The following is a 19002-nucleotide window of genomic DNA, read 5'->3' as shown; positions in this document are numbered from 1 at the left end:
GCTTGGTACTTTTGCAAACTCCAGGAGACACCTGGACTCAGGAAAAGTATCAACCACCATTGCTGATCAAATTACAACTGATATTTTCTGACACAAATACATTGGTATCAGCTCAGCTCTAATTCCAACTATCTCATGTGAAACTATGAATGATTTTAGTACAGAATAACACTGCAATAGAATAGTTATGTATTAACATTTGTAAATAGTTTGGACATGGTGTTCAAGTATTGCTGTTGGTGTTAACTGTATCATCATTGTACCTGTATTTACCCAAACTGGTACAGACTGAATCCCAAGTCTTTTGTTACACTTTAGATAGACGGTGGCTGGAGCGTATGGTCCAGTTGGACATCTTGTTCTCTCACTTGTGGAAAGTCAACTCGCAGTCGCTTTCGAACATGCACCAATCCTCTGCCATCCAGTGATGGCCAGCCATGTCAAGGATCTGATAGTCAGCATGACTATTGCATTCAGTCACCTTGCCCAATCGATGGACATTGGTAAGTATCATAAAAGAAAACTACCTCTTTACATGCATTTCCATTGGGTGATAGTAAAAACAAAAGCTCAAATTTTAAATCGTTATGCATTATATATTTGTAAAGCCAGTCTCACACGGCAGTTAGGTACGTCCTCACTTCGCCATCGACTTCTAGCTTCGTGACTTAACGATCGTGTGAGAGCTTTCTCTTATTCAGTTCCCGACAGAATTAGAAAATTAGAAATCCATCGTTAATACCATAGAACTACCAATCAGAATTGAGGAGCACACTGGCAGCTGAAGTAGGAAACATAACCAATCAAAAGCGACCTCTAGGTCACGAGTGCAGTTGTAATGGCGGGCACGTGAGATGTAAACAATGTATCACTTCACATTTTTAAAAGCTGATAACTATTCAACCGAGAGGAATAACGTTTCATGTAAAACGTTATTAGGTACAAAACAATGGCGCTGCTTAAATACATACTTTACATTTACTGTACACGTATGAAATAATACTTTAGTTGTTTCAAATGTAAAAACAGTGCACTCAACATAGATGGTGTAACTCGACGTGCCTTTCATGCTGTATATATTATACATTGTAATCGCAAAGTCTAGCCATAAAGTTACATGAAATGCTTGCGTGCAAAGTACTATCTGCTATAAGATTTTTGGAAGCTTTTACATAGCATTTATGCTAGCAAAATGCTAAAGGAAATTCTTTAGTCTAAAGCCGGCCTTAATGATTGGGGGTGAATATTTTATTTGTTGAGTGAAGAGTCTATTAATTATTATTGTTTTAAATAAATAGTTCTAAATTTCCTACTGAGATACTGTTATTTTTCTTCAACAACAGACGTGAATACTATTTTATTTTGAAGTAAACTAAACACTGAACAGCCACATACGTATATACTCTATGGTTTGTTGGCCGGCTGTAACAAATAGACTGTGCTGTGTGTAGCGTCGCGTAAATTAATCTGCTAGTGTTGTAATGATATATACGTTATGAATTGTAATTAGTTCTTCATGGACTTCAAAGCAAATTTCACAATAAGTATTTTAGGAGCAAAGAAGTGTCAATGAAATATAAATATAATATGGTAATATATGTAAACACCACAATTTTCGCACTTTGAATGTTGTGAAGTTTATGGAATTTAATTGACTAGTTCGTATTGGGGGATATATTTCAAAACCGTACGAGAAGGGTTTCATTAGAATATATAACTTCTATTGTAATATACGGGTAATGCAACTTTATGCTAGTGTGTCCATAAAGTGGTATATCAATTTGAAATAACATATGTTATACACTTACATTCACTGCTACATTTTCCAACAGTGCCAATGATATTCTCTTATTCTTTTAAGAGAAAACATTGTTTTCCCAAATCTTCAGCAGTTATTAGCATGTAAACTTGCGAAGTGGTATACCGTGTTTGTGCAGTCGCCATTTTTAAAGATGCAATTTTAAGGATCGTGTGAGACCCCTTTTGCTGCCTTCGCAAACTAAAGACGTAAAAAATCTTATGGAAGTTTCGAGTCGGAGGCGGGCAAGGAAGTGGGGACCTACTTAACCACCGTGTGAGACTGGCTTAAGAAACTCTTTGATATGTATTTGTATAAAGTTTTCTTACGCCTGTGATTAGGGATGAGACAGATTAATCGGTACTCTATCGGTATCGGCCAATATAGGAATATCAGTGTATCAGTTTATCTCTAAAATTACCGATTATTTTACCGATCTAATATATCTATAACTATCTTAAAATTTAATGCAATATTGTGCCATTTTCTTATAATTTTTATGGATATAAACATATAATCTCTATACCATACTTTTTTTAATAGTAAATTTATAAATATACAGCTTCTTTTCCATTGTAAACGTTTGGTTAACGTACATAAGTTTGGTAACGTACATTTATTAAGGAGGTCAGTGCATCATTTTGAATTTTATATAGGATCGGTAGAATATCGGTACTTTATTGGTATCGACCAAAATTTAATATCGGCCCATTCCTACCTCTGATGTTGTCAACAGAAACATTACATCTGTAACATGGGTTTTCTTATGTTTTCTAAGTGACATTCATAACTTTATAATTTTCATAAATATAAGAACAATAATTACAACCTAAATATCAAAAATATAACTGTCCAAAATGCATGTCAATACTAACTTTCTATATTAAAACTAGAGCTCTCATATTAGTTTAAAGAAAATACAAAGTCAAAATTTAAAAAAGTTTCATCCCTAACTATGAAATTGAGACTATTCTGGGCTGAAACACACAGTTAGGTATGCACTATGCTGAAAAGAGATTAATTCCACAGCTAAATTTATGGAAACAACATAATTTTCTAAAAATATCAGATTGATAAATACTGTGAAAATTGGAAAACAAATATGGAATTTCTGTAGCATAATATCCCATTTCTTGCAGTTGAAATTCGTGAGGTGAGAGATATTAATCAGCACTGCAGGCATATTGCTGCGGGATTTACAAACACCCTACTTAGGTCATGCTATATATTTCCAGGTCAACCTGGTCAGAGTGGACAGACTGTAATGCCTCATGTGGCAATGGTGTGAAACAGCGGTCACGCTCTTGCAATGCACCCTTCCCTGCATATGGAGGAAGAAATTGTTCCGGCTTAAGTGTTGATGTTATGGCATGCAATACTCACAAGTGTCCAGGTGAGTTACAACAATATTGATTCAGGATGCACAAATTCAAAAATTTCTAATTTTAAAATGTACACTGGTCGACAATTGCTAAGGAACAAACACATTTTGACCAATAACTTTTGACTCCGTGATCTGGATGCAACAAGTGAACAATATATAAGTACAGATATCAGTTAAGATTTATTGAGAAAAGATGACGGGGATTCCCCATCAACCAAAGAAATGGGACGTCATAAAGCAAAACCAGCATAAGCAAAACAAAATTAGGAAAGCACATGAATCACAATTTGGCGTGTGTAGAGTGAGTCCTGGAAATCAGTATGGCGTGTGGCCACCGTGGACTGCACAGCAAGCTGCACACCTGTTGGGCACGCTATCAATGAGAGTGTTCATGAGCGCGAGGGGTATATTGTCCCATTCTTAATGAAGTGCAGTTTTCAGCTCCTGGAGGGTCCAGAGTGGGGGATTCCTTTGTGCAACCTGCCTTCCGAGAGCATCCCACGCATGTTCGATGGGATTGAGATCCAGTGACTATACACGCCAGTCCATGCGAGTGATGTTTTCTCCTTCCAGTGTCTCTGTCACTTTGACAGTTCTGTGTGGACGTGCATTATCATCCATGTAAAGAAAGTCAGGGCCCGCTGCACCCCGAAAAAAACGAACATAACCTTCCAGGATCTCGATAGAATACCGTGCACCAGTAATGGATCCTGCGGCGAAGATGTGTTTCCCATTTTTCATTATGCCCCCCATACCTGTCACATTCACAGATGTGTTGTGCATGATATCGTGTTCCACGTTCTCTACACACCATTTGATGTCCAGAATCACTTGTCACACAGTACCGCGATTCATTCGGAGAACATCACATTTACCCATCTGTCTTGGTCTCAGTTATGATGCAGCACACACCAGTGTAATCTGGCATGGCTGTGAGCTGTTTTTAATGGCACACACTTGACTGGCTTCCGGGCATACAACCCACCACTATTTAGTCGTTGTGTAATGGTTTTTGGGGACACACGGACACCTGAAGCACCAACAAGGTCTTGAGCAATTTGGGCTAGAGTGGCAGATCAATTCCTTTTTGCCACCTGGACGATGTACCGATCCTGGCGAGCAGTTGTACACCTTCCACAACCTTCACCATGCATACGCAAAGCTGTTCCTCTGGTACGAGTAGCTTTCTGAGGTCGGGAAATGACACTATTCGATACCCCCATAACACGTGCCACTTCAGTGACACTTCGCCCTGACTCCAGCTGACCAACCACTCTGCCCCCGTTCGTAATCACTTAAATGTACTCTTCTCGCCATCTTCCTTACACGCTTCTTCTGTTGCACACCAGTATTGCACTGCCAACGGCCTCTACCGTGTTTGACTGTCTTCCATGGGTACCACCTCCTGCCACAGCACTGCAGTCTTTTCCTGATAAGGATGCTCCAAGCGCACACGATCCTTTCTGAATGGGTGCAACGATTCCTTGCTGCCCTCTACCGGTCTGTTTCTGGCAACAAACTGACACGGAGTTATGTATGAAAAAGATATGAGTCAATATGTGTTTGTTCCTTAGCAATTGTAGACCAGTGTATTATGGTGCAAACATAATCGGTGAAATGTACATGATAGTAGAATGCAAGCATGTACATATTGTTTGCATTCTAGAATTATTTCTCTTGTAGTCTATGGTTATTACAAGCATAAAAACACAGTTTTTCGTTGTGACATTCAGGAGAACACACACTCCCTTCATGAGACATTTATTTTTAGTTTGACTCAATTGATAAATGTCTGATGAAGGGAGCGTGTGTTCTCCTGAAACGTCACAACGAAAAACTGTGTTTTTATGTTTGTAATAACCGTAGACTACAAGAGAAATAAGACTATTGTACAACATGTTACATGCTACAGTTACAATTACACTCGTACCTGTTACAAGAGGTGGTCAAAATGTTGCCCTTGCATCTGGACTGTAGTCGTCTCCGCATGTAGTGTTGAAATCAGTGGTGGATTGTAACCATACATTCACAATTATCTCGCAAATGGTTCATTTGTGACCCCATTTTTACTGAGGCTTGTTTGCTTCTACTATTGTGTACTTTTCACTGTTTCAGTTTGTGCTATAATTTCTGGTACACCCTGTACAAAACTGTTATCTGAGTACTTTACATGTATACTGCAATTATTTTTAGCTGCCATATGATATGTTCATTGAATAATCATGTTTAGTTTTACAGGGCAAGGAGAAAGCGGTAGGGGTATTGTTTATTTTTAGAGAGGGGGGGGGGAGATATCCTTTACACTTAAGGCCATTAAAGATTCATGTTAAGCTTTCAGCATCAAATAGGGTTATCAGTCTCAACCCACACATAAGATGGAGAGATGAAATGGTAGCAGTAGCAGGCATCTAAGTTTATGTTGGGTTTGATTATACAGCGTGTCTGGCTTAAAAGTATAATAAAATAAAAATTAATAACTTGAGACGTAATTGAGATATTTATTGGCGGTTTCCTTCTACAAGTATGTTAACTCAAAATGTTTTTTTTACGTATGCTTGTGGCAGTTGGTACCGCGTGCGCATGCGCGTAACTGCACGTAACTGCTTTGTTCACGTAAACGCGCGCGTCAGTAGCCATGTGGACTCCACAGCAGAAGGTGTTCTGTGTGCTTTCTCTCGCGGAATTAAAGTCTGTTACACTGGTGCAACGTCGTTTTCGGCTTGAATATGGACTGCGACCAACCGACGATGTTCCTAGTTACATTTCAATCAAGAAGTGGGACAAGCAGCTTCGGGAAACTGGAAGTTTGCTTTCGATGTCGGGCCGCCATGCCAAGCACGCAGTTCCAGAGGCTACTGTTGAATTAATCCGAGCCTCCTTCCAGCAGAGCCCTCGTAAGTCAATCCGACAAGCAAGTAGGCAGTTACAGTTACCTCGTTCGACAGTACACGATGTCGTCCATAAAAGGTTGCGCCTACGGGCGTACAAAATGCAGCTTCGTCACAAAATCAAGCCCGAGGACACGCCACGACGGAAGAACTTCGCGGAAACAATTCTGGCAAAAATTGATGAAAACGAGGCATTCCTCGATTTCATCTGTTTCTCGGACGAGGCTACATTTCACACTTCCGGCAAGGTAAACACGCACAATTGCCGCATATGGGGAAGTGAACCCCCCCACGTAGTGATGGAGTGGGAACGTGACTCTCCAAAAGTGACTGTGTGGTGTGGATTGTTGAAGGACAGGGTTATAGGCCCATTCTTCTTCGCGGAGCCTACAGTTAATGCAAGAATGTACATCGACATGTTGGAGCTGTATGTTGTGCCACAACTTCCTCGTGAAGTGATCTTTCAACAAGATGGCGCACCATGCCATTTTGCGAACATTGTGAGGGATTTCTTGGATCATGAGTTCCCAGATCGCTGGATTGGGAGAGGTAGTCCATGGATTGCTTGGCCCTCTAGAAGCCCAGACATTACGCCACTTGATTTTTTTCTGTGGGGGTTTATCAAGAATCAAGTGTACCAGACACCAGTTCGTGATCTACGAGATCTACACCATCGCATTCGTGCAGCTATCGCTAATGTTACGCCTGCAATACTGCAAAACACTTGGAGAGAAGTGGAATACAGATTAGATGTCTGTCGCGCCACTAATGGTGCACATATCGAGGTGTATTAGGTATGTAAAAAAACATTTTGAGTTAACATACTTGTAGAAGAAAACCGCCAATAAATATCTCAATTACTTCTCAAGTTATTATTTTTTCTTTTATTATACTTTTAAGCCGGACACCCTGTATTTTGGTATGTTATAAACATTGCTTTTTTTGAAAATCAAAAAAGTGTTTTAAAGTGTATTTTATGCATGTATAGCCTACCTGTACTGTATTTAGAATTTAAAGTAAGGACAGTAACACTGAACATGTCCCTTCAATGAACTTTGGAATAAGTCCAAGTTAGTGATGCATACAGTCAGGGTGATATTTTAAGGAAGGGGAGGGGAATTTCCTCTCTTGTTGTCAATTTTTGGCACTTGGGGAAGAATTTATATATATACAATTTATATATCATCATGATGCTTAAAGAGGAGATACTAGATTCCCCTCCCTCAACTGGTAAAAAAAGTAAAAGTAAAGTGCTCCCCTGTGCTTTGCACCATGCCATGAAGGTGTAGAGGGGGTGTGGAGTTCGGGTCCCACACTTTGTTGATCATGGCTGAAGGTGGGGGTGATGTGCTGGAAATTTTTCAAATATTGAATAGGAAAAAAAGTGCAAATTACATTTTATTTCAGATCAGTATATGGTGTTTAGAATTCTATCTTCATGAGCAAATATTATATTCCATACCAAAGTTGTATACATAATTCTTCGATACTCTGTATTATTACAGTGGAACCCCAATTTTATGTTCCTTCTTTTACATTTTACTGCATTATACATTCAATTTTCATGGTCGCAACATAGCAAAATGTTATAAACATTTCCTCAAAATTATGTTTTCCTGCATTTGAAGTTTTCTCAGCTTGGTCCACTGAAAAATGTAAAATCGAGGTTCCTCTATATTTGTTATGCTAAAAATCAGTCTTAAGACCACATGGGTTGTATTTTTATTTTTGATTGCAGAGGATGGAAACTGGGGCAGCTGGAGTACTTGGTCAGAATGCTCTTCCACTTGTGGTGTTGGAATGAGAAAACGATACCGATGGTGTGTAGACCCACCCCCACGATTTGGTGGTGCTCAGTGCGTTGGTAGTAATTTACAGGTGATCAAATATGTTGTATACCTAGACAGTGGTGAAGAGTTTTTGCAGACTAGGTCAGTCATTATTTATTGTAAACAAGAATAATAGAAGTTGAGAGAAAAAGTGAGTCACATAGATGTAAGAATAGAATTATAGGGTGATATTACATTGGAATTGAAATTATTTCTATACTTAATTTATAAGATTGATTACTTTTGCAACCTCAAAGAATTTAATTGTGAAAAGTACCACTTTTAAACATAAAGATATCCATAAATATACCTGGTCTTCTCCAGATGGTAAAACTAATAATCACATAGATCATATTCTCATTGATAAGAGAAGGCATACTAGTATAATTGACGTTCGTACACATAGAGGTGCTGACTGTGCCAGTGACCATTATTTAGTAATTGCTAAATTAAGAGAAAGACTCTCAGTGATAAATCATAAGCAACAAAATCTAAAAGTTATAAAATTTGATACAGGAAAGTTTACTGATGAAAGAATTAAGAAAGATTACCAAATTAAACTGTCAAATAGATTTGATGTTTTGCAGGATTTAAATGATGATGAAAATATAAATGAAACAGACGTAAATAAGAATTGGGAGCACATACGTAATGCAATAGAATCAGCAGCTAAAGAAAGTATAGGATACCAAAAAAAAAAAAAAAAAGTAAGCCATGGTTTGATAATGAATGTCATAATCTAATAGAAATAAGAAATCAGGCTAGACTTAGGTGGTTAAATAACTCTGTTGATACAAATCTAAACAATTATAATAGAATAAAGCGAGAAGTTAACTGCACATTTAGAAGTAAAAAAAAGAGATTACTTGAAAAGCAAAATTAACGAAATTGAAACAAACAGCAAAAATAAAAATATCAGAGATTTATATAAAGGTGTAAATGAGTTTAGAAAGTGGTGGCAACCTAAAGTAAACTTGATAAAAGATAAAGACGGTGATTTTCTAGCTGACCCAAGCGATATTCTAAATAGATGGAAGAACTACTTTAATGACCTTTTAAATGTCCATATAGGAGATAAATCAGAGGTAAATGAAGTCCACACAGCAGAACCTTTAGTTCCAGAACCTAACTTGATTGAAGTTAAGGATGCTATTAAAAGGCTAAAGAATAACAAAGCAGCTGGCATTGATTTAATACCAGCTGAGTTAATTAAATATGGTGGAAATTCATTAATATATCAAATTCATAAATTAATTTGTTTAATATGGAATAAAGAAGAAATCCCTCAACAGTGGAAAGAATCCATAATTGTTCCTGTGTTTAAAAAAGGTGATAAAATGAACTGCAATAATTACTCTCAACAACATACAAAATGTTGTCTAACATTCTTTTAACAAGACTAACACCATATGCTAATGAAATTATAGGTGATTATCAATGTGGATTTAAACGTAACAGATCAACTACAGATCAAATTTTTCACATCAGACAGACACTTGAAAAAAAGTGGGAATATAATCAAAATGTCCATCAGCTATTCATTGATTTCAAAAAAGCATATGATTCGGTCAAAAGAGATAAATTATATAATATATTAGTAGAGTTTGGAATACCTAAGAAGCTTGTTAGTATGATAAAAATATGCACCAGTGAAACAGAAAGTAAAATTCGTGTGGGTATTATATGTCTGACAAATTTACAATTCATGATGGATTAAAACAAGGAGATGCATTATCTCCATTACTCTTTAATTTTGCCTTAGAATATGATGTTAGGAAGGTAAAAGAAACTAACGAAGGACTAAAATTAAATGGTGTGACTCAGTTGTTAGCATATGCAGATGATGTAGACTTACTGGGGGATGATGTGAATACAATTAAGAATAATGCTAAAATATTTTTCAAAACTGCTAAAGAGATAGGTTTGGAAGTTAACAAAGAGAAAACTAAATATATGCTTACAGGCTGAAACCAAGTGTTAGGTAATAATCAAAATCTAATTATTGATAACAACTCGTTTGAACCAGTTTCCAAATTCAAATACTTAGGAGTAATATTAACAAATTAAAATTATATTAAAGAGGAAATAAAAAGTAGGCTTAATTCAGGAAATGCATGTTACTTCTCTCTTCATAAACTTTTGTCTTCTCGTTTAATATCTAAGAAACTAAAAGTTAAAATATACAAAACCGTAATTTTGCCTGTAGTATTATATGTATGTGAAACTTTGTCCCTTACATTGAAAGAGGAACATAAATTGAGCGTATTTGAAAATAAGATCCTTAGGAAAATATTTGGACCTAAAAGGGATGAGGAGACAGGTGAGTGGAGAAGGTTACGTAATTTAGAACTACATAATTTGTATTCATGTCCAGATATTATTAGAATAATTAAATCAAGAAGACTTAGGTGGGCAGGCCATGTGGCACGAATGGGTGAGGAAAGAGGAGTTTACAGGATTCTTGTTGGGAAACCTGATGGTAAGAGACCTGTAGGAAGGCCAAGACGAAGATGGAGGGACAACGTTGAGATGGACCTAAGGGAAATTGGTAGGGATGGAAAAGAGTATATAGAACTTGCTCAAGATAGGCAAAGATGGAAGGCCTGTGTTGCTGCAGCCATGAACCTTCGGGTTTAAGAAGGCTAGGGAGTTAGTTAGTTAGTTACTTAATTTAGATGCCCATATTCACATGCAAAACATCCAACAATGTTACTAACAAGACAATATGTGCTCACCTCTGTGACAAGCTGTTTGGGCATCATTTGGTAACACTGGAGCAGCAATATATTGTAATAATCTAATGGAATACATAATCTACCCATTACCCGCAGAATTTTCTATTTCCATGGTGGAACCATTTGCTATTTGTCAAGCGTTACTGTACGCACAGGAGAAAAACCTCAAGAAGCAGTGATTGCCACTGATTCAGTGTCAGTCTTACACTCCCTGGGGTTGATAACAGCTGATTACTATGTTGACTGGTAAGTTATTAACATAAAAAAAATTGTTTCACAAACTAGCCAACTCAGGTTACAGTATTTCTTTTGTCTGGACTCCTGGGCATACATCCACAGAAGGAAACCACATAGCAGATGCATTAGCTAAATACGCAGCTGAACGACCAAGTCACCGATTGCTTTGGATTAAATTTTCTGCAAAAGCGCTAGTCGCATGCTAAAACCAAATTATTGGAAAGTTGGCAGAAACGATGGTCAACTACAGGAAAGACTTACAGGAAAAAAATACTATTCAATTCAATCACATATACCTAAAGAACTTTGGTATTGAGATATTAAACTTTAGAGAAATTCTTTAACAACCCTTCTTAGATGTCGGTTAAACTACACCCTTGCCCAAAAAGACTTATACACTAGGAAGATTGTGCAATCCCCAAGCTGCGAGGGTGGTGCCACTGAAGGAACTCCAGATCATATTATATTTGAATGTTGTCTCAATGTAACTACACATGATTGTTTCTTAAGAGAACTAAAAGAAGCAGGATTACATGGGGCATACAGCTTATCAACACTTTGAGGAATCCGACTATGAAAAAAATATATATACTAACCAATTATATTAAAAGAGAAAATATTGTATTATAAAATTATGAAATTGTAAAATTATGTAATGTAAAAACTGATTTAACTGGTTCATACCTGAAAAGCTAAAACCTAATAAATAAATAAATACAAAAAATACTGCAATGTCATAGGTTCTTGGTTTGAATCTTTGATAAGCTAATACTCATGCCCAGGCCACCCATGCCATGATGATAATTGAACTTATAATTCATCCTCATTATCTCAGAACTTACAGGACAAAATTTTGTAAAACGACCAAATATTGTATATTTCTGTAAACTAGCATCACTTTTCTGCCACTTTTGGCTAATTGTGATGATGAGGATGAGTAAGGATTAGATGAAAGTGATGAAGGAACACTCGAAAGACCACCCATGACCAGGCTGGGATTCAAACCCAGGAACTTTGGTGGTGACATTGAAAGTCGACCACTTAATGTGTTCATCCACCAAGTCAGTATATGTGAAAGGAAGAAAGCAATGTTATATAATGGTAGTATATGGAGAGAAATATGTGAGGAAAAATATTTCTAAAATAGAATGTCACTATGAAAGGTGTGGATTTTTCTTTGTGGTTGGGAAGTGTATAATTGCCCCTGAAAAAATGCATCACCATGTAAAATTGATTTGGATTGATTTGGTGTTTTAAGTCCACTTTATGCACAGTAAGGCTACTCGGGACTGGACCTACAGTTTAAAGTGAGATCCGAACCACTATGTGCCTCCACCGGGAATCGAAGCCGGGGCCCCTTGATTTCAAGGTGACGACGCTACCACTGCGCCATCGGGGAGGCCTGCATCCCCATGTAAAAATCACCCTGTATGATAGTTGGGAGAATAGAAGTTCAAAAGGGATATTAATAATACAACCTTGGTGACAATGAAGTTCGACCAGAAAGGAATACGGGATTAAATGCACAGAGGCATAGGCGGTGGAATGGATGACCCGCAGAAGTGACGCATGTGTGTAAGAGGAGGCGTGTGAGCAGGCAAGAATCGTGATCCCAGCATGTTGCACCCAAGGTCACGTAAAGAACGAAAACGGGGAACTATACGCATGACATTGAACTTCGACCAGGCACCAGACCCATACGGAAAATTCCAGATAGTGGCACATTCGACGGAAGCATGACGTCACGGACACGATAAGGGAGTCTGCCGTATATAAGCGCATGCTGTGCACCGAGGAACCGCAGTGCATCATCACCATGGCCAGGGGCAAACCTATTGACAACACCGTGAGGAGAAGAGTGGTGGAGTTGCAACGGGATGGACTCAGTGAACGGGAAATAGGGTGCCAACTGAACTTACCCAAGTCAACCGTCCACTGCATCATCAAACACCACCAAAATACGGGTAATACAGAGCCAGGTAAGACCCCCGGTCGAAAACACCTGCTGAGCGTGCGTGACCTACGGATATTTAGGTGCTACATCCAGACCAACAATCATGTTTCTGTGGCCGAATTACGACTGTGGACTCGAGAACGCTTTCACATTAAAGTATCAACCAGAACCATTCGCCGTTACCTACAGTGATGCGGTTACCGAGTGTACAGGCGAAACGTAAACCCTTCCTTTCCATGTTGAACAAAGGCAATTGACTACGGTGGGCACGAATGTACCGGGGATGGACATTTCGGCAGTGGAACAGGGTTTTATGGATGGACGAATCCATTTTCAATGTTGTGTACGGGAAAATACGGAAAACAGTCATTTGTCGGAAGGAGGAACAGAATGAAGCAAAATGTTATGCACGTTGGGTACAAAAACCTGCGTCAGTGATGGTATGGGGATGCATGACGGCATCTGGGGTTGGCCCACTACACGTCTGTGAGGGTATTGTGAATGCACATGCCTATACACGCATACTGGAGCGGCATCTTCCCACAGTGCGAAGGCACCTGTTCCACAGGCGGCATCTCATCTTTCAACACGACAATGCCAGGCCTCATACAGCGCGGCTGACACGTGCGAACTCTGCCATGGCCACCATCGAGTCCCGACCTCTCGCCCATTGAGAATGTGTGGCATGTTCTTATGCGACGTGTGCAACAGAGGGGATCCACGACAGTGGCTGCTCTTATCGCCTGCCTGCAGGAGGAATGGCACCGCATCGATGTGGAATACCTTGAACGACTCATCCGCAGCATGCCCCGATGCATTGCCACAGTTATTCGCCAACGGGGCGGCGTCACACCATGGTAAACAGGATCCCCTCTAACAGTGGTCGAACTTCAATGTCACGTGTAGATGGACGAAAATGTTTTATTTTGTGTGGACACCATACATTGCTGCGTTGCAGCGGAAATTTATGTTTTCCTTTGTTCCATGTAGAATGCTGAATAAAATATGTTCAGTATATGCATGTGTTCTCCTTCTTTCACAACGCACTCCTATATTTGTGACTGGTCGAACTTCATTGTCACTAAGGTTGTTTTTAATAGTAAGTAAATGGAAAATTAGTCACAGATTTAGTAAACTCTAAGTAGGTTTGTAAGTATGTATTTTAGTGAGGTTATGAGAGAATGAACAATTGAAGATCAATGTGCTGTACATGATTTGCACCCAGGACTTCTTGCTTAACAACACATTGTGGTGAATTTGTTGCCGAAAAGTATTGAATTTTGTCTCGCCAAGCAATTCTCCACAATTTAGGACTTTCTGTCACTTGCGGCATGCACTCGCGATTCTTCTGGAAATGTTTGAATCAAGTGCCGCTAAGTGGCAGCACCAGCTACCTTACCGCTGTGTGTGGAAAACAGGAATCTTAGACACAGAGAGTGCGCAGTTTAGTTCCCAATCGAGGTGAAGTAGAAAGGGAGGCAACGTGTGTTCACCGATAAGTCTCACTGGTACGAGACCGGACTTGTACTTTTTCCACTGCCTGGAAGAGCAAGGAAACATTTCATAGTTATGTTTCCTTGAACATCGCCAAGAAATGTACGACGTCCAAGAAGCCGAGAGATACGTCGTCCAAATGGTTTTGATGCTGCAGGGGTGAGATTTTTGGCTCTTGAAAGAAGAGAATGTGACACACACTTCTCGTCCCAGAAGTACACGAGGTTGCCGACATTATGATGTTGGTTCTTCATTTTCATGCAAAAACTTAGCAGTCAAAAGGAGAGAAGCTTGATGTCGTTTCTGCAAGTTCGGAAGTTCAATCATTTTACCAGATGAGGGGGTATGGCAGAGTGGAAAAATACGCGATGTTTGAAGTTTTTACATTCACCAATTCTGATGTGGCAACGTGGCAGGACAATGCTCATTACGACAGGTATATGTTATGCTTCTACCATTACATTGGTTTTTAACCAAGTGGCTTTCGACAAAAACCTAACATAAAATTGAATCTTATCATCATCAAAATCTGAATGCTAAAACTTGAAATACTGAGAGTACGACGAGAAACTCGAGTGTTAAAATATTCAACGGCACGGTAAATCAAACATTTCTATGGTGATATAAATTTTGTTCTTGGAACGTTCTTCTTCAATTTGGCGTAAAAAACGATGGTGTTTTTTATCGGCGATTACGTACATATGTAGGGGGGAGATAATTTTGTAATTTATTACGCATTGAACCTTCTTGTAAATTTTAATGATAGGACAGGAAAATCTTGGATTAATAAAATAATTGTTGTGTTCCACAATGAACGTTGTCATTGTTTAATGGTGTTGAAAAACTGAATGCATGAAATTGGACAAGGTGAAAAGAAGTTTTGTACTAGGTGTTGCCTATTCTTTAACTTCATCTTTAAACTTTTGTTAAAACAAAGTAAATGTTAAAATTTGAAGACACCAGTAAAAGTATTAAAAGGGAGCATCGGTTCTACCGTAAGTTGGGTCATTGTTTGATGAAGTATTGTTAAATGTCTATATATACGTTCTTGTTACTGATTCGCGTGAGCAATACCAAAGAGAAGCAATGATTGTTATTTATTAAAAGTTGATTCTTTGTCACAAAACAGAATGCTTGAATTGTATAGTTGCATTTTTGTCTTGTTGAAACAACTATGTAATAAAATGAGTTATGTTATAATTGTAACTATTGACTTGTTTATCAATTCTCTTGAGGTTAAAAATTACAAGCTGGTCACAACAAAGCAAGTAGTGGGTGTTGGTGTAATAAATCATAGAGAAGTAGATGGTAGTTAGTTCTCACTGTGCAATATTGAAAGTGCATTGTGTGGCATTATTGTGTTTCCAAATTATCGTGAGCCAATTGTGGATGCTTTGGCAGTGAGGATTCTAGAAATCCTTGAGGTGGCTCATAACCGCGAGCCAAAAACCTCAACCATAAAAACTTGTAGTTTGTTCTACTTTAATTTATACTGTTCATTCCGGACCTCACGTGTGTTATCCAAATTAGCATAAAGTAGAACGTTACAAAGTTCCTGGCAGCATCTCATGGTTACAAATTTGCCAAATTTCTCCTTTTTAATTTTTTTTGGAACATTTTGGATATTTTTGAACTTGAAATTGGAATTGAGCTAATCACTCAACCAAAGAGGTAGCACAAAGAATTGGAAACACTATAAGTCTTTAAATTTCTAAATAAATAACACTGTACTTGAAGGCAGGTGTCTCCATGAATATTTGTATTAATGATGATAATTACATTCATCACATTTGTGTGTGTATGTATAATGCCATTATCGAGATATGTTTTCAGAATGTACTCTTTAAAAAATGTGAAATACAGAGGGAACAGAAAAATCAAGTGAATTTTTAAAAAATAAACATCTGTTAGCACTGTAGTATGGTAAATATTAACATGGCCTAGCTTTTAATTGTTATGTTTTTTGTGTTTCTGTACTAATTATACATTAAGTCAATAAAAATATGTGAATGGATATCTTCATTAAAAGTGTTATGCATGTGACTATGAAATTCATATTATATTTAGTCAGAATTCATATTCACCATTAGTATATATGTATTCTTTTAATTATATACATATCTCTCATAATTTTCTGGCTGCCTTAATATAACTTGTTACACTATTTCACTTCTTACAAAAATGTATAAAAATTATACTAAAATAAATATACAAGGTGCGTCTGAAAAGTTCGGTGAATGATCCCATATTTGAAAAGCCACGCTGGTTAGGATGACGTGCCCGGGCATGCGCATTGAGAGACATGTCAACAAGCGGCCCCTATCGTGCAAATCGCTGAAGTGAAGCAGTGGTGCACGCTGCGACAGAGCTAACGGAGTGAGTGTGCGAACTCGTGTCATTGCAACATGGAGCGCAAAATGGAGCAACGCGTTAACATGAAGTTTTGCTTCAAATTAGGGAAAACGGCAACGGAGACTCATGGAATGTTAGTGCAAGTGTACGGTGTTGAAGCAGTGAGTAAAAAGTGTGTGTTTGAGTGGTTTAAATGCTTTAGAGACAGAAAGGAAGGTGTCGAGGATGAGCCACGTTCGGGTCGACCGTCAACAAGCACAATCCCAGAGAACATCGAACAAGTGAGACGGATGCTTGCGGATGATCGGCAACTGTCGTTGAGAATGATCGCAGAAGAGTTGCAAATAAGCAAAGGCAGTGTATGCACTATTGTTCACGAATATTTAAAAAAGCGGAAGATTTGTGCCCGGTTTGTACCGCATACGATGACAGACGAGCAGAAGTGAACTCGGATGGAAACGTTTGGAGATGTCATCGACATGTCTAACCGGAATCCGCAGTTTTTGGAAACATTCGTTACTGGAGATGAGACCTGGTGCTACCAATACGATCCGGAGATCAAGCGACAGTCAATGGCATGGTGTTCATCGTCTTCCCCGCCTCCCAAAAAAAGTCGGCTGACAAAATCCAAGATTAAGACGATGTTGTTCACCTTTTTCAACAGCAAGGGCTTGATCCATCAAGAATTTCTACCCGTGGGTCAAACTGTCAACGTGGAAGTTTATGAGGGAGTTTTGAAACTGCTGCTGCAACGCATCCGGCGGGTTCGGCCACAACTGTACCGGAGTGGACAGTGGACTTTTCTCCATGACAACGCCCGTCCGCACACTGCGATCCACTTGGTCAACTTTCTCGCTCAACGCTAGGTGACTGTTCTTCCACACCCTCCATATTCTCCAGATTTGGCACCGGCAGACTTCTTTTTGTTTCCCCGCCTTAAATTAGCCCTGAAAGGCTTCCGCTTCGCAGACGTTGCGGATATCCAACGCATGACCACGGTGCTTCGTGCGATTCCACAAGAAGCATTTGCTGCCAGTTTCCAACAGCTTTACAACCTATGTCAGACATGTGTTGTAGCTAATGGTGATTACTTTGAAGGCCAGTAAAGGTATTTTGTTTGTAACTCTTGTTTCCTTTATTTTCTGAGACCATTCACCGAACTTTTCAGACGCACCTTGTACAATAGTCTGAAACTGTGGCCATGCGGTCTAAAGCATCATGCTTTGGGCTCGGGCTACAGGACATGCCCAGGTTTGAGTCTCCTGGAAGAAGCATAACAACTTCTCTCCTGAGATGTGGATGTGACCAGTGGCCACCCAACACCGCGAGGAAATTGGGGAGCTACGAATGAGTAGTGTAACCTGGTCATAGAAAACCTACAACAATGACGGGGGGTTGGTTGTGCTGACCACATGTCACTCCATAACTGTTTGGATAATCTCCCACTTTCGCAGGTGGGAGTGAGCCCGGCAGTCGGTAGGTAGGCCCAGGCCTCCACAGCTTATTTTTATTAAATATACATTTTAGTATATATTAAACGAAGTTACATCAATAATTTGGTTCAACTAATTTTCTTGTAACTAAGTCTCTATCTCCTATTTCAGACAGAGAAATGTTCCAACAAACAATGTGATGAATTGCCTTGGAGAGCTTCTCTTAATATCAATGGTGTTCTGAATGGAGTTAACATAAACCATGACAGAATCTCAGCAAGAATATATGAACTTGGACCTCACAGAACTGTGCAAGCCACCATGAATGATATACTCAATCAGCAGGTATCAATTTTTGTACACTTGAGTACATGTATGGGTTAGTAAAATTGTTTGTTTTATTGATAGGAAAGATTAACTGATTCTCCATCAGTATTAACTGATAAAGGCATGAAGGTGAACTGATAAAATTGTCAACATTTACTTACCTGATATTTCTATAAATACGGTTATGGATTTATTTATTTCATTAAAGTTTCAGATACAGTACTGAAAGACCATTTTATACTGAAACTGTAGCAACAATAAAAAAATAAAAACAATAATAAAAATAAAAATAACAACAACAAAACAAGACAATACAAGATGGCAGATGAAAAAAAAAAAGAAATTGTTACACGTACATTCTTAGCGATTGTCGGAAACTGTGTTCTGACAAGAAAATATCGGTATTTACAGGCAGGTTATTATATAAGTGGGGGAGCCTATAGTAAACAGACCGGTGTACAACAATGACTGGGGGTTCATCGTGTTGACTGCACGTTACCCCGTAACTGGTTAAATGATCTCCCATCTCAGCAGGTGGAAACGAGGCCAGCAGTTGGTACAGATCCACCAC

At 38.7% G+C, this 19002-nt stretch overlaps 1 protein-coding gene across 1 annotated transcript in view; it reads left to right on the top strand.

The window, feature by feature from the left end:
- LOC146005477 (hemicentin-1-like) overlaps nt 1-19002 on the top strand; it is a 171630-nt gene that overhangs the window by 99782 nt on the left and 52846 nt on the right. Inside the window, exons 25-28 of the mRNA XM_083144722.1 lie at nt 319-503; nt 3034-3191; nt 7809-7948; nt 18276-18449. Coding sequence (XP_083000848.1) covers nt 319-503; nt 3034-3191; nt 7809-7948; nt 18276-18449 — 657 coding nt within the window. The remainder of the gene's footprint in view (nt 1-318; nt 504-3033; nt 3192-7808; nt 7949-18275; nt 18450-19002) is intronic.

The sequence above is a fragment of the Lepisma saccharinum genome, chromosome 23, assembly GCF_977018435.1.
Source record: "Lepisma saccharinum chromosome 23, izLepSacc3.1, whole genome shotgun sequence".
Taxonomy (NCBI): Eukaryota; Metazoa; Arthropoda; class Insecta; order Zygentoma; family Lepismatidae; genus Lepisma; species Lepisma saccharinum.
The sequence above is the reverse complement of the archived record's forward strand: the minus strand, read 5'-3'. Positions and strand labels throughout refer to the sequence as shown.